The sequence below is a fragment of the Priapulus caudatus genome, unplaced genomic scaffold (assembly GCF_000485595.1).
Source record: "Priapulus caudatus unplaced genomic scaffold, Priapulus_caudatus-5.0.1 Scaffold1027, whole genome shotgun sequence".
NCBI classification, from domain to species: domain Eukaryota; kingdom Metazoa; phylum Priapulida; class Priapulimorpha; order Priapulimorphida; family Priapulidae; genus Priapulus; species Priapulus caudatus.
Window position 1 is genome coordinate 32,859 of NW_014578088.1, and position 12,936 is coordinate 45,794.

Genomic DNA, 12,936 nt, shown 5'->3' on the forward strand with positions numbered 1-12,936 from the left:
CATCCGATGTTTTTTAGGCACACGAGATTTTTCCCAAGCTTACTAACAATAAAAACTCAACTCGCCATGCTGCAACATTTTGCATTGGCTAGATAACGCCTTCATCCATGCTCGACCTTGAAAACTTGCTGCCTGGCCATTCAAGCCATGAAGAAGTTGCAGAAGTTTGCATACCTCAAAGGCAATCGAGGGTTTGAACCTTGTGTAACGGCAGATTGAATTACCTAATGATGTTGGCATCGTGTCTCTAGTTGAGACATTCGTCAGGCAGTACGGAAAACGCTTGTAAGTTAACCCATCCAGGTGATTGCTGGGTATCCCCTGGCTGTGTTGCTGGTCGTGTGAGTGGTTCAGAGTGTCTTGTCGTTACCGTACTAAATGCAGCCCGCTAAAATTAGAAGGTAATATTTCCCTTCACCGCCCCTGAATATAAAATGCGCATGTTCACAACGCTGCTGGTTGTATAGATGACCACACTTTCGTACGAAATGAAAAGAGAAAGAACTAAAAGAAGGCATCAGCAACGTGAAAATTAGAGGAGATACCACAGACAAAGATTAAACAAATTATAAGTTGTGTAGCCGGAGAATATTGCGAGATCTAAATTTCAATCGAGAGGATAATTGAGAGAGAAGGAGGAAATAGAGTCGAGTAGCACAGTATCTAACAGACTAGTAAATAATCAGCCGAAAGGAGATAACGCAGACAGCGTATAGCGGAGCAATCCAGGCAAAGTACAGAAGATAAGAGAAAGGAGAAGTAAAAGGAGAGAAGTATAGGATATAATTAAGAGTAATACACGAGAGAGCGCTAAAATAAAGCAGAGTATAATACAAGATACGTAGGACAAGGCAGGAAATATAGAGAAGATTAAACAGATAGAAATACGAAAAGCTGAGGAGTAAGAGAGACAGAAGGTTTAGACAACGAGACTGAAAACAAATTCAAGCTGTCACTGAGAAAGGGAAATCTGAGCCATCAACAATAGGTAGGAAAACAGCGGTGATCTTAATCGTAAGATGTTGTTCTGTCAGTTGCCACGCGACTATTCAACTTTTGTGATGAAACGATTAGATCTTCATTGTGTATCGTGTAACAATCCATCATTGGTTTTAATATAGTTGATATCTGAACGGCGAAATCGCATATTTTGACAAAACTCAATGACACAATTTTATACAAAATAGAAAACGTGGAAATCTAATCACTGCATGTAGCATGGTGTAGTAACTATGAAGTCACACGTATCGGCTATAGTCAGTGTACAGTATTACCAGTTATTTACTTGGTTAATTTGCCGCATGTTCGTTGTGCTTATCAAATCAATTAACAGAACTTCGACGCAGAACACAGTGACTTCGACTGAATAAGCACAGCTGTCGTGGAACAAGTTTGTGATGTTCAAGCAGCTAACTCTTAGTGATTATTAACAGCCAGCAAGGTCAAGTGTTACTAGTTAGAGCTGCGATTCAGAAATCTTCTAAGATGTCAGACGCTGCGCAGGTAGACCATTGGTCGAGGAAGTGAGTCTCCTATTCAACACAATAATGTCACTTATAATGGTCAGCAGCACTGATAAAGGTAAACTAATTGCGAGAGTTCCAGTTGTTCCCCACCACTTTCATGACACTTATCCGTCTATTGCTTGAAGTAAACACTAGAGTAACAGATAAAAAGCCTTAAAACTCTCTTCCGTATTCACCAAATAAGTGCAATTTCGAACTAACTGGTTTTTAAACAAGTTTTTGTAAACGATCGCTTCTTCATTGTTACTTGACTAGACGGAAGTATGGATTAGCTTTGTGCGCGCACTGAATTGTCCTGTCCTAGACATAGTATAAAATGCATCTCTCAAACATGCACTTAGTTTTTAAATTACTGCACCGACACATATACAAGATGACCAATTATGCGCAGTATTGCACAGCGATGAAATTTATTGCTGTTAGCAATGTGGTCAACATTTCATATTTTCTGTCTAAAAGCTGGGCATAAAATTTAGTGTTTGTAAGTTGTGTAATCAGTGATATTTCCAACTGCACTGATAAAGAGCTATATTCAGCTATATTTACCTTTCTGAGCCAAAAAACTCGGCATAGTCCATTTTAACGACCGTGACATCAATAAATTATCCAACAATAGACTCGCTTCAGTAACGGACTTCGCGTGTTCTCACGTTGTATAGCGCTGCTAAGGCTGTAGATGCTTGTGATCCTCATCATTTAACGATATTTGAGTATTGCTATAGATTTGAGTGCTTACAGTGGATGGAAATAGAGAGTAAGAGACCATAAGTGTAGTGAAAGTGGGTTTGCACCTTTGTGATCTTGAGCAATAAAGATTTGTCAAAACATAGAATTACCAATACCCTTATGCCACTGTGCCACACTACTACTGTGTACACTTCTTGTATATAACGTCTGCGAGTCAAGTACCAAAGACAACCATAGTAGGCATTCTCACATGTTTCTATTGTTTAGCAGGATATTTTCCTCACACTCGGGTAAAATATGAAGTTTGATCCGGAAATGATCAATGTGACTGCCTCCGGCATGATGACCTCACCTTTAAGTCAATCCAAAGAAAGATATCAATGGTCCGTAATATAGCAGGCAGACAGGCATTTGCTTTTATGGCATAATGCTTATACTCCTGCTTGTAATATTTCACTGCGGCATTGTTGTCTGGTGGCTATAAGCTGAAATTTGCATTCTGAAGTTGTTCCTGACACAGGCAGTGCCATGCCTCTTTGGTCCAACGAGTGCATAAGGATCTATGCCATATGATTGATCCGCCTATTCTTCTTATCATTTTTTGGCAGGTTGATCTTGTGAAATGGAGCGAATGAGGCTTGTAACTATTTCTGTGCTTACCATGCTGGCCATAGCAAACGTTCTTTATCCAAAAGGAACCTCAACTACCAAAGCATCAACTCCGGCGGCTGTTATCTACACCCGCAGCCGAAAATCTAGCTTGAGCGGCGTGGTCGATGGACAAAGGTGTGTGCATTGAGCCATAATGGAGCAAGGGGAAAGGGCAATAGAGGTTGGTCGGCGAAAAATCATACTTTAGAAATGGGCTTGTATATTCAAAATTGTTAGCCAATGCTTCACTGGGATAAACCAAGATATGCACAGAATTTATATGTGTGCTTGATAAACGTAAAAGATCATGCTCAGAATTAGGTATTTTACTATGGGCATAGCCCATTTTAAGAATACTGATGTTTTCCAACATAGGTGCTTTAAAATTTTGTGCCTGATCTGATGTCGGCACTTCCTTGTAGGAGTTAGTGCCAAGATTCTTTGATTTTTTGGTGGCACCAAAATGTATTCGATTTACACGCGGTAATGTGGCACCAATAATGATATGTGAAGTTCTATTCCTAGTAGTTCTTTGTTTAATGTCCAGTAAGATATTGTCTCCTATTATCCTGAAGAGGGTTGCGGAAAGTCTTGCAGATTTTTGTGCAACCTTAAAAAAGTCGGAATATCGGTGCTAGTTTGCAAACCCAGCAATGAAAGCCACAGCAAAGATATTAGTTATGCGAAGTATAGTATCATTGGCTACTTCTCCTCTGATACCAACAATTATAAGAAATAGTGATCTAAGTTCTTTCATAAAATAAAGAAAACATATTTAGAAATCTACATTTATTTTATTTTCGTAAGAGTGAAATGTATAATTATATGCAATTCCGAAAGATGTAGCTTGAAAAGGGCTCATAGTTGATGTGATTACTCTCCAGATGAGCTGATGGTCGACTATAGCAACAAGGCAACTCCAGGATTAATCTAGTGGCACTATTGAGGACGTGGACCCTTTGCTGCAACTACGCACATGCCGGCTGTCCCGGTACGACGGTATGCGAGCAGTATCGCCCCATGTAATTGTTTGTCTGTTATTAACGCTATCGTGTCACAGTAAATAATTGAATTGCGCTGGACGTCGGACACGGTGCAATTTACTTGTTGCAACAGTTCTGGAATACCTTGCAAAATTCGAGGCTGACACCTGTCATCCTGTCAGAAGACGAGTGGAGTCGAGATGAAAAGAAAAGTCGCTCAGATTGCTGTGATTTTCACCTGTCCATGACAACCATAACCAATAGTGACAGATCGCTCGCTGCCTAATTAGTGGCAAGGTGCGATGGGATGTGTGCCGATATAGTATTATTAGATTACCTCATTTACACGCATTCATTATATGTCAGACTTAAATTTATAATATATATTATAGTTTAATTAAATCAATTCTATTATATTATTGTTATTACTTATTATTAGTGCTTTGACTGGAATATGGTATACAAAGAGTAATTTTATGGTTTATTTAGTTATACTACTGTTAATAATTGAGGTTTGATGCTTCCATTTGATATGGAATTATATTTTGGTAATAATATGCTTGATATTATACACACTCTGCGGTCGCTGTCAATTGAAAATTGAGTCTTTGTGCTATAGGAAGAATTCCATCAATCACCCAAACCTTTGACAGCCCACATATTCACAGTCAACAGGAATCTACCATGTGGGCGATGTCGGATGCTTCACAAGTGAAAGTGTGGCGCTAGAAGGAGATGGGTACGCTGACTATCCCACATATACTACTGGCTATTATGAAACTGTATTTTGAATCAGTTCAACATCGGGCGAAAGCAGCTTAAATATAGGGAATAATATGGTTGTAAGATCATGTATCTCATGAAATACTGTTAACACTCGGCTCAGTCGCATTTCCACTGAATTGGAAAAAGGTAAGATGTGCTATTGTCATGCAGTGATATTGAAGAATGATTTATTATTTAAATTGTTATTGTTATACTACTGCTTGCTGCTTAAACCTGCTGACACCGGCTCTAAAGCCACTACTAATTTATTAAAGCAATCGTGTCACAGCATATTTTTTAATGTCACATCGAAGAATGATTCGATATGGTAAGTAAAGCTACCTATATTGCACAGAGGAGAGTAGGTGAGCACGCACCGTGGTGTCTACCCATGACATGCCTCGCACAAGGAGGTGTGCAACATCTAAGATGAAGCAGCTGAACGCAGCGATCGATTTTGGGAGAGTTGGAAATGAGCCACATTCCTGTGCGTGCCCAAGGGTGCATTGAAGCAGTCATCAATGACTCGGTCTCGCCAGTGAGCATGTACCAACGTTAGTGGTAACGCAGATAACAGAGAAGTTGGCCATTAGTACGCCATAACGTTATTGAAGATTGGTTTCGTTTTGGGCATAAATGCGAATCGTCAGTTTTAGAAGACACTCAATTGTGTGTGGCAGCCTCAACATGAAAAATCCAAGCTAGTTTCTGTGTGGCTGTCACGTTACATATAATTGTATTTATGTTTAATGTTGCCTTCGTGCTGAAGCGATTTGTTGGCATCATCTCTATATAAAATGAAACTGAAGGATCGAAAGCGATATCCGTTTGCATGCAGTTGGAATTAACGTAAGACTGAGTGTTTCTCCGAAGCACTGCTGTCTCACAACTGCTGAAACTCGCAGCTCAATCTGTGTCATACTTCAATGAGAAGCAGAGCGTCGTGTGGGCAGCCATCTGCATTGCAGCCAGTACTGCGAGCGATGAAGAGCCGTTTACCGACGCAATTACGAGTTGCTCGTAAAAGGTATCTAGAGTAAGCTGACTCGCATGTGTGTACACATCACAAACTGTGCGCAGAAGACATTTAGATTTAACGATTGCCAAGATTTACTCCCCGCTCCCCATTACAGAGACTAAACTAAAAAACGCGAGTCACGCAATTTCTTTCAACGGCGATAAACCTTTCGCTAACGCCATTCGGTCAACATTGGTTCTGACTCCTGCCTTACTCTCCTTTCATTATGCTCCCGTATTATCCGTTCTTTATTATATTATTCATTGTTATCTTCCTTCATATTGCATCTTCCTTCTTACTTATTATCTTCCTTATTATCAATTATTATCTTCCTGATTACTTTTTTATTATCGTCCTTATGTTCCACCCTTACTTATCTTCTTATCTTCCTCTCTTTATCTTCTTCTCCTTATTTGACCACTTCTTCTTATCTTAGTCTCCTTTATTTCCCGATCTTCTTATCTTCTGTATTCTCTTATTTCCTCCTTATGCCTTATCTTCTATCTCCTTTATTATCCTTCACTTCCTTCTCATATCTTCTTATCTCCATTATTTTCCTTCTTAAGCCTTATCGAGAATTTTATTCTAGAGATTTATGATATTAACTTACTTGTAATAAAAGGAAGGAGAAATATAGGAGATAAAAGTATAAGGAAGGAGGAAATAAGGAGATAAGAAGATAAGAAGGAAGGAGGAAATAAGGAGATAAGAAGATAAGAAGGAAGGAGGAAATAAGGAGATAAGAAGATAAGAAGGAAGGAGGAAATAAGGAGATAAGGAAGAAGGAATAAGGAGATAAAAAATAAGACAGGAAGGAGAAATAAGGAATAAGAAGATAAGAAGAAGGAATAAGGAAATAAGAAGATAAAAGGAGGAGGGGAATAAGGAGATATAGAGATAACGGAAGTAAATGAAATAAGGAGAATAAGAAATAAGAAGGACAGGAGGAATAAGAATAAGAAGAATAAGAAGGGAGGATAATAGGACGGATGAATATAAAAAAGATATCAGGAAGATAATATGAGGATAATAAAGGAGATAATAAGTAAGAAGGAGATAATATGAAGGAACGATAACAATAATATATATAAAGAAGATAATGGCAGATAATAAGGAATAGGCAGGAGATCAGAACAATGTTGCGAATGCCGTTACAAAGTTTCCCGCGGTTTGAAAGAAATTGCGTCGCCGCGTTTTTATTAAAAGTCTGGTAATGGGAGGCGGGGAGTAACTTCTTGGCAATCGTTAAAGTGTAATATGATCATCTGCGAACAGTTTGTGATGTGTACACAATTGCAGTCAGCCTTACGTAGTACTTTACGACGCCAATACTCGTAGGTCGGTTAACGCTCATCGACGCTTCTCATGTATACGGCTCGATCAGTAAGGCTCCGACACGCCTTGCTTCTCAAATGCGTAGCACAATGTAGCTGGAGTTCAGCAGTCTGATGCAGCTTCCGGGAGAAAAACATCAGTCTTACGTTAATTCCAACCAGCAAAACATCGATCGCTTTCGAATCCTTTCATTTCATTTCTAATAGAGATGATGCCAACAAATGCAGGCACGAAGCAATTTGAAACATAAAAACATTATATCGTAAGTGACAGCCACACAGAAACTACTTGATATTTTCATGTTCAGGCGCCAACCACAATTGGATGCTTGTAAAACTGACATTCGCACTTCTATGCCCTAACAACGAAACCAATCTTCTAAATAAGCGTTATGCGTACTAATGGAACTCTCTTTATCTGCGTACCAAGCTACGTTGGGTATCATGCTCACCTGGCGAGACCAGTCCATTGAGTGACAGCTGCCAATCCGCAGCGCCTTGGGCAAGCACAGGAAATGTGGCCATTCCAAGCTCTCCAACTCTGATAGTGCGTTCAGCTGCTTCATCTTTAATGTTTGCCACACCTCCTTGTGCGTAAGGCCATGTCTGTAGACACCGCGGTCGCGTGCTCACCTTACTCTCCTCTGTGCAATATAGTAGCGTTTACTCTACATATCGAATCCATTCTCATGTGCACATTAAAAATGATGCTACACGATGCTATATGTCAGTAGTAGTGGCAGGCAGCGCAGCAGGAGCATGAGGCAGTCAGTAATAACAAATAAGCAATAATTAGATAATCATCCTTCAAATCACCTGCATGACATAGAATCTTCCTTTTTCCAATCAGTGGAATGCGACTGGATTACAGATTTCTCATGAATAACAATCTTAAGCATAATCCTATTAACTGCTTTCCCTGAGGTTGAACTGTATCACAAATTTCATAATAGCAGTACGATTATATTGTGGGAAGTCAGCCATAACGGCCATTCTCCTTAGCCACCCTTTCACGTGAAGCATCCGACCACAGCCCACATGGTAAGATTCTTGTTGCTGGTGAATCTGTGGCTGTCAAAGGTTTGGGTGATGATGGAAATTCTCCTATAGCACAAAGTACGCTCATTTCAATTGACGCGCACGACCCAGAGTGTGCTATAATACATATAATACCAAAAATAATTCATATCAAATGAAGATCAAACTAATCTAATTACCAGTAGTATATATAAATAACATAAAATTCTCTTTGTATACCATATTCCAGTCAAAGACTAATCGAAATAATAAATAATATAATAATGATAATAATATAATATAAAAAATAATAATAATGCGTGTAAATGGTAATCTACATAATACGTATCGCACACCATCCCCATCGCACCTTGCCACTATTGAGGCATGCGAGCACATCTGTCACTATGGTTATGGTTGTCATGGACAGGTGAAAATTCACAGCACTGAGCGACACATTCATCTCGACTCCACTCGTCTCTGACAGGATACAGCGTGTCAGCTCAATTTGGCAAGGTTCCAGAACCTGTTGCAACAATAAATGCACCGTGTCACGTCCAGCGCAATCAATTATTTACTGTGACACGAAGCGTTAATAACAGACAAGACAATTACTGGGGCGCGATACTGCTCGCATACCGTGTACCCGGGACACCGGCTTGCGTAGTTGCAGCAAAGGAGCTCCAGTCCTCCAATAGATGCCACTAGATTATCCTGAGTTGCCTTGTTGCTATAGTCGACCATCAGCTCCATCTGGAGAGTAATCACATCAACTATGAGCCCTTTTCAAGTACATCTTTCGAATTGCAAATAATTATACATTTTCACTCTACGAAAAATAAATAAATGTAGATTTCAAAATGTCTAATTATGAAAGAACTAGATACATTTCTTATAATGTGGTATCAGAGGATGAAGTAGCAATGATACTTACTCGCATAACTAATATCTTGCTGTGGCTTTCATCTGGGTTTGCAAATAGCACCATTTCCGACTTTTTTAGGTTGCAAAAAACTGCAAGACTTCCGCCACCCTCTTCAGGATAATAGGAGAAATATTTCTGGAACATAAACAAAGAAATATAGAATACAACTCACATATCATTTTGGTGCCACATACCGGGTAAATCGATACATTTTGGTGCACCCAAAAAAATCAAAGAACTCTTGGCATAACTCTACAAGAAGTGCCGATTCAGATCAGGCACAAATTTTAAAGCACCTATTTGGAAAACATCAGTATTCTAAATGGCTATGCCCATAGTAATACCTAATTCTGAGCATGTCTTTGACGTTTATAGCACACATAAATTCTTGCATTCTTGGTTATCCCAGTGAAGCATTGGCTACACATTTTGAATTACAAGCCCATTTTAAAGTATGATTTTTCCCACCAACCTATTCCCTTCCCTGCCCATATGGCAATGCACACACCTGTGCCATCGACACGCCAGCCAAGCTAGATTTCGGCGCGGGTGTAATAACAGCCGCCGGAGTGGATGCTGGTAGTTGAGCCTTTTGAAAGAACGTTGCTATGGCCAGCAGGTAAGGCACAGAAATGTTACACCTCATTCTCTCCATCACAAGATCAACTGCCAAAAAATGAAAGAAGAATAGGCGATCAATATATGGCATAGATCTTATGCACTGTTGACCAAAGAGGCATGGCACTGCCTGTGTCAGAAATTCAGAATGCAATTTCAGCTTATAGCCACCCAGACAACAATGCCGCAGTGAAAATTATTACACAGGAGTATAAGCAAAATGCAATAAAAGCAAATGCCTGTCTGCCTGCTATACTTACAGACCATATCCTTGTCCTTGGATTGCTTAAAGGTGAGGTCAATCATGGGAGGGCACGTCACATTGATCATTTCCGAGTCAAACTTCATATTACCCGAGTGTGAGGAAAATATCCTGTAACAATAGAACATGTGAGAATGCTACATGGTTGTCTTTGGTACTTGCTGCAGACGTATATACAGAATGTACAGTAGTAGTGTGAGCACAGTGCAAGGTTAGGTATTCTATGTTTTGACAAATCTTTTTGCTCAAGATCACCAAAGGGCAAACCCACTTTCACTACAACTTTGTCTCTTACTCTTCTATTACATCCACCTGTAAGCACTCAACTATGCAATACTCAATATCGTTAAATGATGAGATCACAAGCATCTACAGCATTGCAGGCTTCACAAGTGAGCACACGCGAAGTCCGTTCTGAGTTATTGTTAGATACTTTGAATGTCACGGGTTAAAATGACTATTGCGAGTTTTTTGGCTCAGAAAAACTAAATATAGCTGAATATAGTCTCACATGACAGTGGAAATATCACTGATTACACCAACATTAAAAACACTAAGATTTTATGCAGCTATAGCACAGAAAAATGAATTTGACCACATTGTAACAGCAATAAATTTCATCGTGTGCCGATAATGCGCATAATTGGTCATCTTGTATATGTGTCGGTGAGTAATTAAAAACAAGTGCATGTTTGAGAGTGCATATACTATGTCTACGGCAGACAAGCAGTGGCGCCACAAGCTAATCCATACTTCCGTCTAGTTCAAGATAACAGAAAACGATCGTTTACAAAAACTTGTTTAAAACCAGTAGTTCGAAATTGGCACTTATTTGGTGAATACGAAGGTTCTAAGGCATTTTATTGTTACTCTAGCTGTTACTCAAGCAATAACGGTAGGTGTCATGAAAGTGGTGAAAACACTGGAAAACTCTCGCAATAGTTACTTTAAGTGCTGCTGACCATTATAGTGACATATTGTGTGAACTAGGAGACTCACTTCCTGATCACAATGGTCTCCTGCGGTCTGACATCCAGAAGACTGATCGCCTCTAATGTACACTTGACCTCGGCTGAAGAATCACTAAAGTTAGCTGCTGACATCACAAACTTGTCCACGACCAGCTGTGCTAGACTCTGTCCGAAGTCACTTGCTGGTTCCAAGTTCTGTTAATTGATTGAAAGCACAACGAAACATGTCAAATTAACCAAGTAAATAACTGTAAATACTACACTGACTATAGCCGATGTGACTTTCATAGTTCTACACCACTGCTACATGCAGTGATAGAGTTTCCACGTTTCTTTTTGTATACAATTGTGTCAAGAGTTTTGCTCAAAATATGCGATTTGCCCTTCAGATATCAACTACTATTAACCCAATGATGGATGTACACGATACACAATGATAATCTAATCGTTTCATCACAAAATTGAACAGCAGGTGCAACTGACAACCAAATCTTACGATTAAATCCCCGCTGTTTTCCACCAATGTGATGTCAATTCCCTCTAGTGACAGCTTGACATTTGTCAGCTGGTAAACCTCTTGCTCCTCCTCAGTGTCATCTGTTATGACCTCACTGATCATGTTAGATGGCTGGACAATATCATCTCTTTTTAGCTTCTTGCTGGGGCGAAGACTGGGTGACATCACTGTGGAGACGGATGACACTACTCAACCGATTGAAAATTGAATAATCGCTAACAATATAATGTAATTCGTGGCTCATAGGATGCAGTTTATTTCTCAGAAAATGTATCCAAAAACCAGCTTGAATGCCATTTTAGCTGAAGGCAAAATATTACCTTCTAAATTTGGGGTGCATTAGTACGGTAACAGCAGAAACACCTACACATCACCACACCACACCAAACACATCTACCACAGCAATCTACTGGTTAACTTACAAGACGTTTCAGTACTGCTGACAATGTCTCAAACTAGAGACACGATGCCAACATCCATTAGGGAAATCAATGCGTTAACAAGGTACAAACCTCGATTGTTATTTGAACCTTCTGCAAAATTCTCAGCTTGAATGGCCAGCAAAGTTTTCAAGTCATCATGGTGAAGGCTTATCTAGCAATGCAAATGTGCAGCATGCAGTTAGTTTATTGTTAGTAAGCTGGAAAACTCTCGTGTGCTAAAAAACACGGGGTGCAATGGGATGATTGCAGATGCATGTAAGAAGCTATGAAATGCCCACTTAAATGCATCACAGAACAGCTAAGGAAATATTCCCAACGAACATACCCAACCCCACACCCAGTAGCAAAGTGCTATGTTAAAAGTATCTCACTATTCATATCTATTGTGGATTTTATTTACTGAACCACAAATTGAAAAACAAATGAAGTACATGAGAAAGCAGCATCATACATAAGCACCATAGTCATCTACTACCACGACAATATACAGCAAAGATATGATCGACGCATGGCTTACTAAATGCAAAAAGAAAATGCAAAACAAACTCTCCAGAAGCAAATCTCAACAATGCCACAATTTTCATCCATCGCAAGCACCAACCACAGTCAAACACCAACCTGTACTCAGGAGTTACAGATGGCGATGTGCACGCCCTTCTATATACCTTGATGAGGTCAAGTTTGCCGGAGACGTCCCATCGCAGAACCTGCGGATGGTAGGGGGGCAAGCCATGCTTCATGTTCACTACAAACATGATTGGCTCCAGGATAGTGTGCACCACCTCAACGCTGCCGGCGAAATTGAGGACACCCCTGTCGAAAATGACACCACGATGTTAGACGTGTCGTGTACATGTGCTGCCAATCATAGACAGATGTTGTTAGACATCTCACTGATACGTGCCACCAATCATAGACAGGTGTCGTTAGACATGGTTTCATGGTTTCATACGTGCTGACAATCATAGACAGATGTTGTTAGACATCTCACTGATACGTGCCACCAATCATAGACAGGGGTCGTTAGACATGGTTTCATGGTTTCATACGTGCTGACAATCATAGACAGATGTTGTTAGACATCTCACTGATACGTGCCACCAATCATAGACAGGTGTCGTTAGACATGGTTTCATACGTGCTGACAATCATAGACAGGTGTTGTTAGACATGGTTTCATACGTGCTGACAATCATAGACAGGTGTTGTTAGACACGTC

At 39.9% G+C, this 12,936-nt stretch overlaps 2 protein-coding genes across 2 annotated transcripts in view; both read right to left on the reverse strand.

Annotated features, from left to right (window-relative positions):
* LOC106815039 (vacuolar protein sorting-associated protein 13C-like) overlaps window positions 1-7,530 on the reverse strand; it is a 31,935-nt gene extending 24,405 nt beyond the window's left edge. Inside the window, exon 1 of the mRNA XM_014819465.1 lies at window positions 7,417-7,530. Within this exon, the coding sequence (XP_014674951.1) occupies window positions 7,417-7,530 (114 nt within the window). The remainder of the gene's footprint in view (window positions 1-7,416) is intronic.
* A 444-nt stretch (window positions 7,531-7,974) lies between these two features.
* LOC106815040 (vacuolar protein sorting-associated protein 13A-like) overlaps window positions 7,975-12,936 on the reverse strand; it is a 64,248-nt gene continuing 59,286 nt past the window's right edge. Inside the window, exons 28-37 of the mRNA XM_014819466.1 lie at window positions 12,383-12,530; window positions 11,787-11,868; window positions 11,254-11,441; window positions 10,786-10,952; window positions 9,785-9,897; window positions 9,415-9,572; window positions 8,916-9,041; window positions 8,621-8,734; window positions 8,338-8,507; window positions 7,975-8,068 (exon numbers count right to left, since the gene is read on the reverse strand). Coding sequence (XP_014674952.1) covers window positions 7,975-8,068; window positions 8,338-8,507; window positions 8,621-8,734; window positions 8,916-9,041; window positions 9,415-9,572; window positions 9,785-9,897; window positions 10,786-10,952; window positions 11,254-11,441; window positions 11,787-11,868; window positions 12,383-12,530 — 1,360 coding nt within the window. The remainder of the gene's footprint in view (window positions 8,069-8,337; window positions 8,508-8,620; window positions 8,735-8,915; window positions 9,042-9,414; window positions 9,573-9,784; window positions 9,898-10,785; window positions 10,953-11,253; window positions 11,442-11,786; window positions 11,869-12,382; window positions 12,531-12,936) is intronic.